We start from the raw sequence: 18089 nt of genomic DNA on the forward strand, positions 1-18089 counted from the left end.
TGGTATTTTTAGTTTGTTACAGATCATAAGCTAGTTTGTTTCTAACATGTTTACATGATATATAAATTATGGTTAGGTTTCCCACTACGGTTTGGAAGATTTCGATAACCTTATAGTTGGCCTGCCCTGTGGCAACAAACATGTGTACAGTGTACAGTATAGCAGTTTTAAGCCCTCTAATCTGCATACATTGACCATTTATTTACATTCACAGCGGAGTGTGTGTGTTAGTCACATGATCAGTCTTGCATATGATATTGAATGTTAATACCGTCCTGAGGCACCTTCTGCTGCTCCACTGGTAACAACTCTGTGTGCTCCATGCCATTATAGAAACTACAACTACATAGGTGCAAACAGGGCCATTATAAAGATGATGTACGTATGCACTCAGGTTGCAAGACCTTATAAGGAACCAGTCAATTTGTCCCTTTATGGAAATAGCTTTTTAAGTGGCGCGTAATCTTAACTTTAGTTGAATTTACTGATAGCATTATGTGATAGTTATGCTATTTAGTAGCTTCCTAATTCAAATCTAGTATATTTTCTTTCTATCAGCACATGTACTCTCACACACAAACATGTTGACATTTTTCATAAACACAGTAGACTATAAAAGGTATGCAGGTTGTAAATGGGGCTGGGAGAACTCTGTTCCACCTCGTAAACTTGATCCTGTACCCACAGCAGTAGCATTATACTACTTGGCTCTCAGGTAAAGCTGCAATTTTAGTGAAAACACCAGGGAAACTGCTCTGTTCAAATTGCTGCTCAACTTTCTGCAACAATGAGAGGCTCTTAAAACCAACTCCCTAGGAGAGGCTCACCGCAACAGTGTTTTACAGAACGCCTACAGTAATAGATCTGCATGGGTACCTATCTCAGACCTGTGTCCTCTCCTCAAAGCGCATCTAGCACTGCTTCCTGTTGTGTCTTATTCTGTACCACAGTTCACTTCTGGTAACCATTCTGCATCTCTGTCTGACTATACTACCCCATCCAGAGCGCAAACAGCCCAATTGTTGGATTCTGTAAACAAATGAAATCAGTTTCTCCTCCACTGCTTTTCCCTCTCCTGCGCTTCAGGCAGTTCTGTGTACCTGCTCTGCTGTGCATGCTGAGCTTCTGTGGCAGGCGGTACAGGTAGTGGCCTAGGGTCCACAGTGTGTGTGAGGACATGAAGGAGTGAGGGAGAGGTAGAGGAGAAGAGGGGAACAGAACAGAACAACAGCAGGCTTGACTGTGTCCTGTGGGTGAAGGAGCGAGGCAGGGAGAGGTAGAGGAGAGGAAAGGAGAGGAGATGAAAGGAGAGGAGAGGAACAGAACAACAGCAGGCCTGGCTGTGTCCTGTGGGTGCTGCCGCTTGTCGCTTCCCCTCTAATCTCCTCTTCACAGGGCCTGTCCCATCCCCTCAGCTCCTGCCCCCTGTGGAGGGTGATGTGTAAGTGAGAACATTACCCCACTCACTGACGGATCAGCCACTGGGCCTGTGTGTGTTTGTGTGTGTTTGTGTGTGTCTACAGAGGAACACAGCAGCTCTGTATGTCTCTTGTGTTATGTGGTTAGGTCTACCATGAGGCCTTGATTGGGCTCTGCGACTCACAGCATAACTCAGTGACTGACTGGCTTTCATCTCTTCGCCTCTGGATGCCAGCTGTGATGGTAGTCATTATTTAGATGTGTTAGATGTGTTCACTCTGTGATGAGAAAGACTGTCCCGCCCTTACAGAGTCAGAAATAAACAGCAGAAAAAGATATGTCCCCTTTTTACTGCAATCCATTATGGTAGCATACTGTATACTATAACGTAATAATCATGGACAGCTCATTGTTGCGTTGATTCCGCAGGTTAGTAATTCAGATGGATCAATCCAAACTTTGTGAGAGCGGATGGATGCAGTCATTAAATCATGGTAGGTGATGATGGCTTGGCTTGGCTGTTCACAGCTAATTGCATCTTGAAGCCATCAGTCAGCCACTTCCCTGGGTCCTATTATTTTTAGATGTTTGTTTAATGAATTACAAAATGTGTGTGTGTTCGTGCTGAGGAAAAACAGTGTGGTGTCGCGTCGTGCTTGGTTGCAAACACTGTAATGAAGGATCAATAGAGATAGTGTTTCATCAGTGGAAGAGAAGAGAGGGAGGGAGGAAGAAAGGCCTCTTGGCTCAGATAGCACGGGATATTATTTAGGGATTGATTCCTGGTGTTTTGGTCCAACTTGGCTAACCCATCATTTTAATCACACACTGCCTGTCCTCCACATCCACTTTGGGTGTTGAAGGGCGTGTTGTACTATATAGGCCCTGGGATGAGAGAGAGAAAGAGTGGCACTCCCCACTCCAACAATACGTCAATGCAGTTTCCTTAAAGCGTATATACATACATCAATCACAACACTTTCTACAGCACAGAGACTGTGTGAGATGGCCAAAATGTAAAGGAAGTAGACACATGGAGTCAGTAGTATCCATTTTACAGTGTGGCTCTGCCTGGGAGCTGCATTAACCTGTCAGAATGAAAGCCTGATTCAGCTCTTTTAAGATTAAGATCACTTTATTGGTCAATTACAAACAAGGTCCAACCGAAATTTGACTTGCCAGCTCACTTCCCGCCAGATTTTTCCCGTTGGACCCAGGATGCTGGCTCACCGCTCTAACCACTAGGCTACCTGCCGCCCGGTTGTCGTCTGCTCTACAGGCTGCTCCTGAGTCCTATATACTCTTCTGGAAACTTTAGCCAGTCCTTCAGAACTATGGTGTTCTGTGCATCGTTTAGTCTTGAAAGACACAGTGATTGAAAATGATTCAAACTCCTCCTCAGAGCATTTAAAATGAGGGTTAGGCCGGTCAGCACACACACACAACCACAAACAAGCACACACACACTCACACACACGTTTACACCTAAGTATAAGTGAGAAAAAGTAGGTGTCTCCCCTGGTGTGGAGTTAGTTACATCATATGCTGTCAGAGCAGTTACACTGATCACAAGACTATATAGCAGGGGTATTCAACTCTTACCATATGAGGTCCGGAGCCTGCTGGTTTTCTGTTCTACCTAACCATAATTGCACACACCTGGTGTCCCAGGTCTAAATCAGTCCCTGATTAGAGGAGAACAATGAAAAAAAGCAGTGGAACTGGCCACAACTTTAAAAGAGTATAGGAATGTAATTATATATTGAACCAAAATATAAACGCAACATGCAACAATTTCAAAATGTTTACTGAGTTATAGTTCATATAAGGATATCAGTCAATTGAAATAAATGAATTAGGCCCGAATCTATGGATTTCACATGACTGTGCAGGGGCGCAGCCATCGGTGGTCCTGGGAGGGCATAGGCCCACCCACTTGGGAGCCCACCCACGGGGCAGCCAGGCCCAGCCAATCAGAATGAGTTTTTCCTCACAAAAGCGCTTTATTACAGACAGAAATACTCCTCAGCCCTCCCCCCAACACTTGAGACATCTGTGGCATTGTGTTGTGTGACAAAACTGCACATTTTAGAGTCACCTTTTATTGTCCCCAGCACAAGGTGCACCTGTGTAATGATCATGCTGTTTAATCATCTTCTTGATATGCCACACCTGTCAGGTGGATGGATTATCATGGCAAAGGAGAAATGCTCACTAACAGGGAAGTAAACAAATTTGTGCACAAAATTTGAGAAAAATAAGTTTTTTGTGCATATGGAAAATATTTTATTTCAGCTCATGAAACATGGGACCAACACTTTACATGTTGCGTTTATATTTTTCTTCAGTATAGTTAATCCTCACCATTTACTAACTGTACATTCATACACTCTCTCTGTGATCTTGTTTATGGCGAATCAGTTGATTGGTCCATAGCTGTTTGTTTGTTCTTCCTCCATATGTTTTGTTTAATAGGACATTGACTTCTAGTCTGTTCCACAAAGTATTCTGTTGTATGCAGAGTTTTAAAGCACAGAGGCTGTTGGATAATTGAATGGAAAACAGTAGTGGCATGTTTTGACGAATTCCACATATCCTCCCCCACATCAAAGCAAGGCCCTGTTCAAATGAGCCATCTCTCAGGCCCAGCTTTAGTTCTGTGGCTGACATGACAGGCTGCTCTAATGGTGCTGGCCACGGAGTAGTTTTGATCTTGGGAAAGAAGAGACAGAGAGATCATGGGAGTAATTGCGAGTGCCAGTGGCCAGCCCCTATCTAATCCAATCTGCCTTTCTCCTGGCCTGCAATTATCAAGGAGGACAGACTAGAGCAGTGCTCCCTGTGCTGTTTGTCTGTTGCCTGTGCTGTCTGTTGCCTGTGCTGTCTGTGCTGTCTGTAGGCCAGGCCAGCGACATCAGCAGTAATCTCATGCAGCAGGTCAGTGACATGCATGGAAAGGGCTGACAAAAGCAGACTCATTTTCTTATTTTATCACCAATCGCTTCTCTGTTGGAGTTGATTCAGCAGGGATACATCTGGTATTGGGAATTGGTGGATGGAGAGAATGATTTGATATGTGAGTAAACGACAGAGAGAGAGAGGAAGAAGAGGGATAAGACGAATAAAGGATGAGTGGGGTAGAGAGAGTGAGATGCCCAGCCCCCAGGCATTGCCTGACAACCTACTGTTGTCCCCCTGTTTCCATGGCAATGATGACAAGGTTTCCTAAAGTGGATGGATATGGGAAGGGGCTGGGGAAGGGGAGAAATGGAGGGAGAGAGAGAGAGAGAGAGAGAGAGAGAGAGAGAGAGAGAGAGAGAGAGAGAGAGAGAGAGAGAGAGAGAGAGAGAGAGAGAGAGAGAGAGAGAGAGAGAGAGAGAGAGAGAGAGAGAGAGAGAGAGAGAGAGAGAGAGAGAGAGAGAGAGAGAGAGAGAGAGAGAGAGAGAGAGAGAGAGAGAGAGAAAATCAGATCTCTTCAGGGAACCTCAGGGAATGTAACACATTAATTACAATGGCAGTTGTCTGTGATAGAAAATAAATAAAATGTGAATGCTTGTAGTAGAAGGATTGGAAGAGAGGTAAACCAAGCTCTGCCAAGCTATCTTTTAGAGCACCATTTTCAAAAGCTTTTCTTTTGTCTTGGACAGTCCCATTCCCCATCACATAGACATGCGGTCTCAATAAAGAGTAGTGGCCTCCCTGGACAAAGGGTTGAGAGAGCTGTTCAGGGCTGTAGTTTACATGGATAGTAGCACTAATGTTCTTGTCGTATTCTCAAGATGCACTAGAGAAGGATGGAGGACAGCGAGAGGGGTTGGAGCGAGAACACACACTTCTCACCCCCATTCATAAAACATCAGCAGAGAAGGACTTCTGAAGGTCAGAACAGAACTGCTCATGCTATCATCAGACTAAAGGTTTGCTGTGATGGTAGAATTCACCTTCAATGTGCTTATTAACGTTAACCTCTTCAATCTCATGGTGATGTCATGCTCCATTTTACAGCCTCATTACTCTCCTCTCAGATCCTGACTCTTGTGTGTGTGAATATTTGAGATGGAAACCATTTTTTATGGCCAACATAATGCCCTGAGAAACGGTTAAAAGTGTATCCGGAATTTAGGGTTTCAAGATGTTTGCTCAAAATTGTGTCATCTGAGTTCATCTCTGAATTGGGATTAAAGTGCTCATTCTGGTTGACTAGATAGGGGCGTAAACTCTCCACATTCAGGAGATCAAAGCAACTCCAGCCTCCTCCCTGGCTGTGGGTTCTCCACTGATCACACAGAGAGGCAGTAGACGTCAAGAGTGTCACCCCTTTTAAAGCAGGGCTCCCTTAGACATCCATTTAATTACTAGATTGCTCCATTTAATTAAGGTGGGGCGGTGAGTTTCTCCTGACACATCCAATTCAGCCCTGGATATACATAGGCTCAGCAGATACTCTGTACAGGATTTACACACACACACACAAACGCACACACACACACACACACACACAAACGCACACGCACACGCACACACACACACACACACACACACACACACACAAACACACACACACAAACATGCACGCACGCACACTTACATACACATACACTGAATGACAGTTTGGCAAGGAAGGGAATGTTTTTAGTAAGCTTTTTCCTGGCCAAAGATAAATGAGGGGAGAGTGTGGATGAAATGTTATAGTAGGAGAGGCAGTAAGAGATGCACAAGTTCTTCAATGTCTGTGTGTGGCCAGCAAACTGAATGTTAGATGGAAACTGAATGTTAGATGGAAAGAATATCAGTTTGTGTTGAATATATGCTGAGCTTGTATGATGGTAGATTATGAAAATACAGTATCTGCTGCAGGGCTCTGTTCCTGGAGAGCTACCGTCCTGTAGGTTTTCGCTTCAACCCCAATCTAGCGCACCTGATTCTAATAATTAGCTGGTTGATAAGATGAATCAGGTCAGTTACAACTGGGCTTGGATTGAAAACCTACAGGAGGATAGCTTCCCAGGAACAGGCTTGGAGAGCCCTGATCTACCTTGTATAACCAGGGTTTTGCCTTGTAGGTTAAAGGAGAAACACTTAGCCAGGAAGCCCCAACCACTAGAGCTCAGTAGCTAAACATCATGACTATTGAATATGACAGTCTCAGGAGGAGGTAGGAAGTAGAGGTAGTGGAGAACATCATACTGTTATAAGATCTGATAGCCCAGGGTAGTCCTACTGCCACCTCTTCACCATGCTGGCATGGCCTCCTCCTTTTCAAGCAGCAGGTTTCTATTGGACAGGAGCCCACACTCCTGTCATCCAGTCCACTGCTCTTGACCACCTGCTGACCACCATGCTGCCCAGGGCTGGACCAGTGACCTTGACTTACCATGTGACCCAGAAGGCAGTAAGAGTAGTGTCAACAATCAGAGTGAGCAGCACTTTACCTGATGACATAATCAGCAGAAAAACATGATTTCACAGATGACAAAGACAATAACACAGAGTGCAATCTGTCTTGATGGAACAGAACATCATAACACAGGGGTCAGAGGTCAGGGAGCATCATGACACCAACCTCCGCTCGCTCCAGATGGACAGCTCAACCACAGGTGATGTGAGACTCTCAGTAAGCTTCACACTGAGAGGAGAGCATTCACATGCACCTCACTTTCTCCCTGCGACATGTCATGTCACAAAGCAGTGCCAGAATCACCCTATCACACTCAAATAGGTGTGGAAGCAATATAAGAGGCAATTGCTTCATTACATCCTGAATGTGATAGTTGTGTATGGAATCTGTAACAGGGCTGTGATGTTTGTGTGAGTGTGTATGTGTGTTTGTGTGCGTGTCTCTCTCTCTCTGTGATGAGTTTGGGTGCTTGCATCACATTGGATGTGAGTGAGATTCCGTGCACCCCACAGCTTTGAGGTTGATGGAAAATCATTATGGATCTTGGCAAGTGGACAGCGGGTGGTTGCCTAGGAAACCTGGGTGTCTGTCGGTGGCTCCCTTCTTCCCATTCGTCTTGGTGGCCTGATGTATGTAAAATGCCCAGATTTTAAGACCTTCACTCAGAGTAATATGTATTTTGATGGGCAGCAGGGAGTATTGCATGAATGAATGAGATTAAATCAGTAGAATCCATGATGCACGTTGCTCTGTGTGATGTTTACCAGCACTGTAGAGGCTTTATTGTAGAAAACAACCACCTTCCACTGGTAGCCAGGGTGCCATTATCATGCAGGTGATTGCAGATGACATGATTTATCATTGTCGTATGCCTTGTTTTAGTGGGATTGGCTGAGCCCCGTTCACAGTGAGTGGCCGCAATGCTAAATGGGGGCAGGGTATTATGTGAGTCACAGAGAGGGTGGAGGGACAGTCAGGGGGGGTTGATAAAGTCCACTCTTATGTTGTTTTGCTGTAAACCATAACCACAGCCCACACAGCATTCCAACAGCCCTCTCCATCCCTACCCCTGCCGTCCCCATCCACAGTTCCACCATTACAGCCTCATCACCACCATCCACCTCCCACAGTCAGCTCAGGGTCAGTTATCATAACAGTGCTAATGGGAAAGCCTGGGAGAATGCATCATTAGTAGTAGTGGGCTCTGGGCTGGAGGATGAGAATAGAGCTTTCACTGCTGTGGGGTCAGCTCTTTAAGAGGATCCAGAGTTCTGTCCTGCAATGTAACGGATATACGGAGGGTAGGGGTGTGTAGTAGGTATATAGGAGTGTGTAGGTGTATAGGAGTGTGTAGGGGTGTGTAGGAGAGGGGTAAACCAAGCTCTGCCAAGCTATCTTTTAGAGCAGTGGTTTCAAAACTGTGGGTCGGTCTGGGGGGCGAGGGGTCCCACCCCCCAAAACATAAAATATAAATACATATACACTATATATACAAAAGTATGTGGACACCACTTCAAATTAGTGGATTTGGCTATTTCAGCCACACCCATTGTTGACAGGTGTATAAAATCAAGCACACAGCCATGCAATCTCCATAGACAAACATTGGCTGTAGAATGGCCTTACTGAAGAGCTCAGTGACTATCAACATGGCACCGTCATAGGATGCCACCTATCCAACAAGTCAGTTCGTCAAATTTCTGCCCTGCTAGAGCTGCCCCGATCAACTGTAAGTGCTGTTATTGTGAAGTGGAAACGCCTAGGAACAACAACGGCTCAGCCGCGGAGTGGTAGGCCACACAAGCTCACAGAACGGGACCGCCGAGTGCTGAAGTGTGTAAAAATAATCTGTCCTCTGTTGCAACATTCACTACCGAGTTCCAAACTGCAACATCAGCACAAGAACTGTTCGTCTGGAGCTTCATGAAATGGGTTTCCATGGCCGAGCAGCCGCACACAAGCCTAAGATCACCATGCGCAATGCCAAGCGTCGGCTGGAGTGGTGTAAAGCTCGCCACCATTGGACTCTGGAGCAGTGGAAACGCGTTCTCTGGAGTGATGAATCACGCTTCACCATCTGGCAGTCCGACGGACGAATCTGGGTTTGGTGGATGCCAGGAAAACGCTACCTACCTGAATGCATAGTGCCAACTGTAAAGTTTGGTGGAGGAGGAATAATGGTATGTGGCTTTTTTTCATGGTTTGGGCTAGACGCCTTAGTTCCAGTGAAGGGAAATCTTAACGCTACAGCATACAATGACATTCTAGTCAATGCAAATATTCCAGGTAGCCATTTCATTAGCTGTTCAGCAGTCTTAGGGCTTGGGGGTAGAAGCTGTTAAGATACCTTTTGGACCTAGACTTGGCGCTCCAGGACCGCTTGCCGTGCGGTAGCAGAGAGAACAGTCTATGACTAGGGTGGCTGGAGTCTTTGGCAATTTTTAGGGCCTTCCTCTGACACCGCCTGGTATAGAGGTCCTGGATGGCAGGAAGCTTGGCCCCAGTGATGTACTGGGCCTTACGCACTACCCTCTGTAGCGCCTTGCGGTCGGAGGCCGAGCAATTGCCATACCAGGCGGTGATGCAACCAGTCAGGATGCTCTCGATGGTGCAGCTGTAGAACTTTTTGAGGATCTGAGGACCCATGCCAAATCTTTTCACTCTCCTGAGGGGGCATAAGCGTTGCCGTTCCCTCTTCACGACTGTCTTGGTGTGTTTGGACCATGATAGTTTGTTGGTGATGTGGACACCAAGGAACTTGAAGCTCTCAACATGCTCTACTACAGCCCTCTCGATGAGAATGGGGGAGTGCTCGGCCCTCCTTTTCCTGTAGTCCACAATCTACTTGTGTCTTGGACAGTCCCATTCCCCATCACATAGACATGCAGTCTCAATAAAGAGTAGTGGCCTCCCTGGACAAAGGGTTGAGAGAGCTGTTCAGGGCTGTAGTTTACATGGATAGTAGCACTAATGTTCTTGTCGTATTCTCAAGATGCACTAGAGAAGGATGGAGGACAGCGAGAGGGGTTGGAGCGAGAACACACACCTCTCACCCCCATTCATAAAACATCAGCAGAGAAGGACTTCTGAAGGTCAGAACAGAACTGCTCATGCTATCATCAGACTAAAGGTTTGCTGTGATGGTAGAATTCACCTTCAATGTGCTTATTAACGTTAACCTCTTCAATCTCATGGTGATGTCATGCTCCATTTTACAGCCTCACTGAATACTCTCCTCTCAGATCCTGATTCTTGTGTGTGTGAATATTTGAGATGGAAACCATTTTTTATGGCCAACATGATGCCCTGAGAAATGATTAAAAGTGTACCGAATTTAGGGTTTCAAGATGTTTGCTCAAAATTGCGTCATCTGAGCTCATCTCTGAATTGGGATTAAAGTGCTCATTCTGGTTGACTAGATAGGGGCGTAAACTCTCCACATTCATGAGATCAAAGCAACTCCAGCCTCCACCCTGGCTGTGGGTTCTCCACAGCCAGGTATAGGAGTGTGTAGGAGTAGGGGTGTGTAGGAGTGTGTATGGGTGTGTAAGTGTGTAGGAGTGTGTACAGGCTGCAGTGTGCATAAACGCTCCGGACTGGAATGTGGCCTGGGGGGCAGCCAGACAGGAGAGGGGGCTTTGGGGTCAATGACATTCCGATCAAGGGATCTAGGAGGGCTTATTCGTTTTTGTCTTCCAAAAAGCATAGTTTTACTTTTCTGTTCAGTTGTTGGACTGCAAAAAATACATTGTTGAGATATGATTGATCACGATGTGTCCTGTTCAGGATGTCAGGGTTATTATGCTGCCTGTCTGTCTGTCTGTGTGTGTGTGTGTGTGTGTGTGTGTGTGTGTGTGTGTGTGTGCGTGTGTGCGCGTTTGTGTGGCTGTCAGAGTGTAGTGCATTCTTTCATGTCTCTGTGTGACACAACCTGTGATGAGTTGCTTTGAAAGCCCCTCTTTCATCCCATTTCAGTAGCCAATTTTTTGTGTATGCGTATGTGTGTTCTACATGACAGAGTTGTTTGCTCAGTTGATGGTCATGAGTGTGGCCAGTGTGTCTGTTGGTGCTATGTGTAAATGCTGTGATTTGTTTTATGTAGGTAAGGGGGTTGTCGTGTATCTCTGGATGGTAAGCTATACACTGTAGGGACTATGTAGTGAAGCCAGATGTGGGAGAGAGCAAAGAGAGAGGGTATTCTTCCCTGATGATAGGCAGACTAAACAACAGGAGTCTGATTGGAGTCTGATTGGAAGCCATCTCAATCCAGAAACCTTTAATGGTAGGATGCAGGAAACGATGGCCCTGATATTGTGTAGCAAATGAGAGCAGATTTGGGTATTTCATGGATAATTTGCTCCTTTTAGAGAATACATTGGTTTGTCTTGATAACAATCAGTTAAGAATGAAATTGATTGATTAGCTAATGTGTGTGTCACATTTTGAACACAAAGCCCACAGTGTGTGTAAATTGCAGCAGGGCAGAAGTGAAAGAAGGGGAGCTTTTCCAAACTGGTGAGTTGAGCTGAATAGGTGGCCAGGCCTCAGTGACTAAAGTGGTAAAGTGTCGTGTCTTAATCCTTGTCCCAGTGCAGCAGAGAGAGAAATCCCTGCATGATTGACACAAAGCTATCACAGGCAGCCCTCTCCATATCACCTCTCAGACAGCCACAACTCTGCTCCAGCCAGCCTCAGCCCAGGGTTTAGCAGCTTCACTAGTCCCTAAAGCCTGCCTGACTCCTTCCCCCTGTCTCCTTCTCCAGGGGAACAGAGTTGTTTCACTCTCAGACATCCAACTTCCTGAAGTTTCCCCTTATGACCAGCTGTCAGTGGAGACAAGGCTGAGTGGATTCCCTGCTCTACCATTGATATCACACCAGTTAACAGTGTTAGCTAATGAATGTTCCCTTCGTCCCCTGGAGGAGGGCTGGTGCAGGGCTTAACGCAGCCAGCCTGTCCTTCCTCTCCTCCACCATCTGAGATGTAAGAATGAAACAGGGAGATAAGAGGGGGGAGGAGTCCCCTGGGTGCCATGACAACTAAGGAATGAAAAGTGAAACTTAACTGTGTTGCCGTGGTAATAGCTATCCATTCATGTGCTCCCAGGTTCTTTATGTGGTATCAGAGGTTGACAGGGGCTGTTTGGAGATCAGGTGTGTGAGACGGTTACAGTGTGGCTCTGGACCAGAGGTGTCTGTGTTAAAGACAGGAGCAGAGGAGAGGAGCTGATCTCTGTGTGTCTGCTGTCTGGCACAGACCTGGGCTGCTTTTACTGCTGAACAGATTTATTACCAGACTGCATTTACAGGGATACAGCCGTTATCTATCTCTATATCTCTATCTCTATCTCTATCTCTATCTCTATCTCTATCTCTATCTCTATCTCTCTCTCTCTCTCTCTCTCTCTCTCTCTCTCTCTCTCTCTCTCTCTCTCTCTCTCTCTCTCTCTCTCTCTCTCTCTCTCTCTCTCTCTCTCTCTCTCTCTCTCTCTCTCTCTCTCTCTTCCTCTGTTGCAACAGAATGTGTGATCTATAATTCATAAGAGCAAATAGATAGTGAAGCGTTCACGTCTTGCTAGAAATCTGCCTTTGAAATTATCATCTCTCTCCCAGCTTCCCAAACATATTTATGTCACTTGCAGGACGTTTAATGATGCCATCAAATTATAATTTCAGAATTAAAATGACTGAGTATGTAAAATCATCTTGCCTCGACCAAAAATCTTACTGTGTAGGCATTAACATGCATAATTATGTAGACCGTAGGCATGTAACAGTGATAAGATGTGTACATTTTGGCAGACAATAGGTATTGTCTCATGCACGCTATATATCATTTATAACTCTTATGTTCATTTCGGGTGTTCTACTTTTTCCTCATTGCTAATCTGCAGTCAGGGAGTCACTCAGCACATGTTGATTAGACAAGATAAATAATCCTCCTGATCTAAAGCAGTAATGATCTGCTAATCTCACTGATCTTCAGCCCTCATCTAAAATGGGTAAAATATGAAAAATTGTGTGCAAATTTAACATCTCCCAAATGCTCTTATTGTACATCCATTGGGGCTCTGTAAGATAGTAGGCTAGATCCCAGGCAGTTTTGTCAACGGGCGCAATGCCTCAGTAGTCAGACGGACTCAGGTGCAAAATGGTGGTATTTATGTAAAGGTGCAGAAGGTGAGCTGGAACTAAGAAATATGGACAATGGCCATTACATAATACATGTCACAAATACTAGGACAGAATATCACATAAACATTCAAAGAATAACGATATTAGGAAAATACCCCTCAACATAGAAAACTCAAATTATTGAATATGCAGATGTGACCCGGACTCACTCTCCAAAGCAGTTCAGGTCAGCAATACAAAGTAACTTTAAACTCTAATAATAAACAATGTACAATGTTTTACTCGCGTGGGATTTTTATGTAACAACTGCAATGCATGTTAGAAAGATTTTAGCAAGAGGAATATGCCTGAAAAAGTTAGCAACAAACAAACATTAGCATTTGCAATCTGTGTTTGGCGCGAAATGAGGGGACAGCATTAGAGTGGGTGCTCTCCAGTGCGCATCATCACTCACCATCTGGTTCAGTGTGTTTTCAATATTTTTTCTCTTTTTGAGTATCAGCCAAAGACTTAAACAAGGAAAGACGGCTACAACAATAGAGGGTATTGGTTTGCCCTTGGTAGTTAAAGGCTGCCTGTAGGTCTGATATCTTTCCAGCTGAACTCAGGGATTCAGAGAGAGGCTAGCGTGTAAGAGAGTGCGGATGGAGAGGGGGGGAGAGAGAGAGAGAGAGAGAAGCTGGGTAGGTGGGGGAGTGTTTTTGGTTAATGGTGGGTGAAGGAGGGTGAAGGAGAGAGAATGTAGAGCAACATTAGCTGGAGGCTAATAGAACACCAGATATGAAGTAAATAAAAAAGATGTGTCAACTCACACCAAGGAGATATGATCACAATCCAAGATCACACCACAGTGGACCATATGGAAAAGCCTAGGACCCATGTCTGTCTTTCCCCTTCTCTCACATGCCGGGACAGTTCATGACCATGTTGGTTATCCTAACTGTTGTACCGTGTTCTCTTCCTGTCCACCGACTAATGGTGTTGTTCTCTTTCAGGTGCTGCTGTCTGGACTGATAGGAGTGGTGTCATGGAAGAGGCCTCTCTCTCTGGTGGTGAGTGATAGTCTAACTCTAACTTCCTGATCTGACCTTCTCAGGGGGGATATTTGCCCCTCTCCAAGCCCTCTCCAGGGCAACGGGTTTCGGCACCCAGGGTAACAGCACGCGATGGTGTTGTCTGTGTGATCCTCTACTGTGAGAAGGCCTGGATTTCTGCTAGCTGGGATAAAAGACGGTTAAAACAGATCACAGCTCCAATGCCTTTGAGGAAGGATACTCTCAACTCAACCACTGACCTGGAAATGGTCAGACTACACTAAACTAGGGACAGTTTGACGTTTCTATAGCTTGTAGTTCTGTAATAGGGACAATCTTTCCACTGTGTCGTCAGTACAGTCGCCCACAGTGTCAGGAATCAAAATGGGCTGAAATGCTTCAGCAGCAAAGAAATGACAGATCATCTTTACAATGAGTTTTTCTTCCTCGTAAGTAGTTGTTTTTCTTTGTTTGTAAAGGGTTGTATTATAAACACTACACTGTCTTCAGGAACAGCTATGTTGTAGGTGTTTATAGTATGCAATGATCAAAGGGCCAGTGTCACTCCTACTCAGTCCTCACTATCATCACCATTCTCCTCAGGACATCAGAGAGAAGAGAAACTCTCCCTCTCACTGTCATGCTCCTCATGTGGATCATTCTCTAATTTGACATTTTTGCCATGTTAGACACCATCATCATATAATGTTTTCTCAGAGTTGCTCAGCTGTGGAATGGATTTCTCTTTCCAGAAGGCTTATGACAGAAATCACTATCAGAGTCTCTGAGATGAGCCTGAGAGGGGGATCTGCAGTGTTCTGTAATTAGTGTTAGTGGTGTGTGGTGCCTGCAGTGTGCTGTAATTAGTGTTAGTGGTGTGTGGTGCCTGCAGTGTGCTGTAATTAGTGTTAGTGGTGTGTGGTGCCTGCAGTGTGCTGTAATTAGTGCTAGTGGTGTGTGGTGCCTGCAGTGTGCTGTAATTAGTGTTAGTGGTGTGTGGTGCCTGCAGTGTGCTGTAATTAGTGTTAGTGGTGTGGTGCCTGCAGTGTGCTGTAATTAGTGTTAGTGGTGTGGTGCCTGCAGTGTGCTGTAATTAGTGTTAGTGGTGTGGTGTCTGCAGTGTGCTGTAGTTAGTGTTAGTGGTGTGTGGTGCCTGCAGTGTGCTGTAATTAGTGTTAGTGGTGTGTGGTGCCTGCAGTGTGCTGTAATTAGTGTTAGTGGTGTGTGGTGCCTGCAGTGTGCTGTAATTAGTGTTAGTGGTGTGGTGCCTGCAGTGTGCTGTAATTAGTATTAGTGGTGTGGTGCCTGCAGTGTGCTGTAATTAGTGTTAGTGGTGTGTGGTGCCTGCAGTGTGCTGTAATTAGTGTTAGTGGTGTGGTGCCTGCTGGGTGCTGTAATTAGTGTTAGTGGTGTGTGGTGCCTGCAGTGTGCTGTAATTAGTGTTAGTGGTGTGTGGTGCCTGCAGTGTGCTGTAATTAGTGTTAGTGGTGTGTGGTGCCTGCAGTGTGCTGTAATTAGTGTGTGTGGTGCCTGCAGTGTGCTGTAATTAGTGTTAGTGGTGTGTGGTGCCTGCAGTGTGCTGTAATTAGGGTTAGTGGTGTGGTGCCTGCTGTGTGCTGTAATTAGTGTTAGTGGTGTGTGGTGCCTGCAGTGTGCTGTAATTAGTGTTAGTGGTGTGGTGCCTGCAGTGTGCTGTAATTAGTGTTAGTGGTGTGGTGTCTGCAGTGTGCTGTAATTAGTGTTAGTGGTGTGTGGTGCCTGCAGTGTGCTGTAATTAGTGTTAGTGGTGTGTGGTGCCTGCAGTGTGCTGTAATTCGTGTTAGTGGTGTGTGGTGCCTGCAGTGTGCTGTAATTAGTGTTAGTGGTGTGGTGCCTGCAGTGTGCTGTAATTAGTGTTAGTGGTGTGGTGCCTGCAGTGTGCTGTAATTAGTGTTAGTGGTGTGTGGTGCCTGCAGTGTGCTGTAATTAGTGTTAGTGGTGTGGTGCCTGCTGTGTGCTGTAATTAGTGTTAGTGGTGTGTGGTGCCTGCAGTGTGCTGTAATTAGTGTTAGTGGTGTGTGGTGCCTGCAGTGTGCTGTAATTAGTGTTAGTGGTGTGTGGTGCCTGCAGTGTGCTGTAATTAGTGTGTGTGGTGCCTGCAGTGTGCTGTAATTAGTGTTAGTGGTGTGTGGTGCCTGCAGTGTGCTGTAATTAGGGTTAGTGGTGTGGTGCCTGCTGTGTGCTGTAATTAGTGTTAGTGGTGTGTGGTGCCTGCAGTGTGCTGTAATTAGTGTTAGTGGTGTGTGGTGCCTGCAGTGTGCTGTAATTAGTGTTAGTGGTGTGTGGTGTCTGCAGTGTGCTGTAATTAGTGTTAGTGGTGTGTGGTGCCTGCAGTGTGCTGTAATTAGTGTGTGTGGTGCCTGCAGTGTGCTGTAATTAGTGTTAGTGGTGTGGTGCCTGCAGTGTGCTGTAATTAGTGTTAGTGGTGTGGTGCCTGCTGTGTGCTGTAATTAGTGTTAGTGGTGTGGTGTCTGCAGTGTGCTGTAATTAGTGTTAGTGGTGTGTGGTGTCTGCAGTGTACTGTAATTAGTGTTAGTGGTGTGGTGTCTGCAGTGTGCTGTAATTAGTGTTAGTGGTGTGTGGATGTAGCTCAGTTGGTAGAGCATGGCGTTTGCAACGCCAAGGTTGTGGGTTCGCATCCCACGGGGGGCCAGTATGAAAAAATAAAAATAATAATGTATGCACTCACTAACTGTAAGTAGCTCTGGATAAGAGCGTCTGCTAAATGACTAAAATGTAAAAAAAATTGTGTCTGCAGTGTGCTGTAATTAGTGTTAGTGGTGTGATGTCTGCAGTGTGCTGTAATTAGTGTTAGTGGTGTGTGGTGCCTGCAGTGTGCTGTAATTAGTGTTAGTGGTGTGTGGTGCCTGCAGTGTGCTGTAATTAGTGTTAGTGGTGTGGTGCCTGCAGTGTGCTGTAATTAGTGTTAGTGGTGTGATGTCTGCAGTTTGCTGTAATTAGTGTTAGTGGTGTGTGGTGCCTGCAGTGTGCTGTAATTAGTGTTAGTGGTGTGTGGTGCCTGCAGTGTGCTGTAATTCGTGTTAGTGGTGTGTGGTGCCTGCAGTGTGCTGTAATTAGTGTTAGTGGTGTGTGGTGCCTGCAGTGTGCTGTAATTAGTGTTAGTAGTGTGGTGCCTGCAGTGTGCTGTAATTAGTGTTAGTGGTGTGTGGTGTCTGCAGTGTGCTGTAATTAGTGTTAGTGGTGTGTGGTGCCTGCAGTGTGCTGTAATTAGTGTTAGTGGTGTGGTGCCTGCAGTGTGCTGTAATTAGTGTTAGTGGTGTGTGGTGTCTGCAGTGTGCTGTAATTAGTGTGTGTGGTGCCTGCAGTGTGCTGTAATTAGTGTTAGTGGTGTGCTGTAATTAGTGTTAGTAGTGTGGTGCCTGCAGTGTGCTGTAATTAGTGTTAGTGGTGTGTGGTGTCTGCTGTGTGCTGCAATTAGTGTTAGTGGTGTGGTGCCCGCAGTGTGCTCTAATTAGTGTTAGTGGTGTGGTGCCTGCAGTGTGCTGTAATTAGTGATAGTGGTGTGGTGTCTGTCTGCTGTGTGCTGTAATTAGTGTTAGTGGTGTGGTGCCTGCAGTGTGCTGTAATTAGTGTTAGTGGTGTGTGGTGCCTGCAGTGTGCTGTAATTAGTGTTAATGGTGTGTGGTGTCTGCAGTGTGCTGTAATTAGTGTTAGTGGTGTGGTGCCTGCGGTGTGCTGTAATTAGTGCCTGCAGTGTGCTGTAATTAGTGTTAGTGGTGTGTGGTGCCTGCAGTGTGCTGTAATTAGTGTTAGTGGTGTGGTGCCTGCAGTGTGCTGTAATTAGTGTTAGTGGTGTGGTGTCTGCAGTGTGCTGTAATTAGTGTTAGTGGTGTGGTGCCTGCAGTGTGCTGTAGTTAGTGTTAGTGGTGTGGTGTCTGCAGTGTGCTGTAATTAGTGTTAGTGGTGTGGTGCCTGCAGTGTGCTGTAATTAGTGTTAGTGGTGTGGTGTCTGCAGTGTGCTGTAATTAGTGTTAGTGGTGTGGTGCCTGCAGTGTGCTGTAGTTAGTGTTAGTGGTGTGGTGTCTGCAGTGTGCTGTAATTAGT

The 18089-nt window shown here is 45.7% G+C and overlaps 1 protein-coding gene across 1 annotated transcript in view; it reads left to right on the plus strand.

Annotated features, from left to right (window-relative positions):
* Positions 1–18089, plus strand: part of LOC311127209 (protein ENTREP2-like) — a gene marked incomplete at its 5' end in the record, with an annotated part of 109685 nt that overhangs the window by 46788 nt on the left and 44808 nt on the right. Inside the window, one exon of the mRNA XM_084159004.1 lies at positions 13947–14003. Within this exon, the coding sequence (XP_084015130.1) occupies positions 13947–14003 (57 nt within the window). The remainder of the gene's footprint in view (positions 1–13946; positions 14004–18089) is intronic.

The sequence above is a fragment of the Coregonus lavaretus genome (genome assembly GCF_964263955.1).
Source record: "Coregonus lavaretus genome assembly, chromosome: 4".
NCBI classification, from domain to species: domain Eukaryota; kingdom Metazoa; phylum Chordata; class Actinopteri; order Salmoniformes; family Salmonidae; genus Coregonus; species Coregonus lavaretus.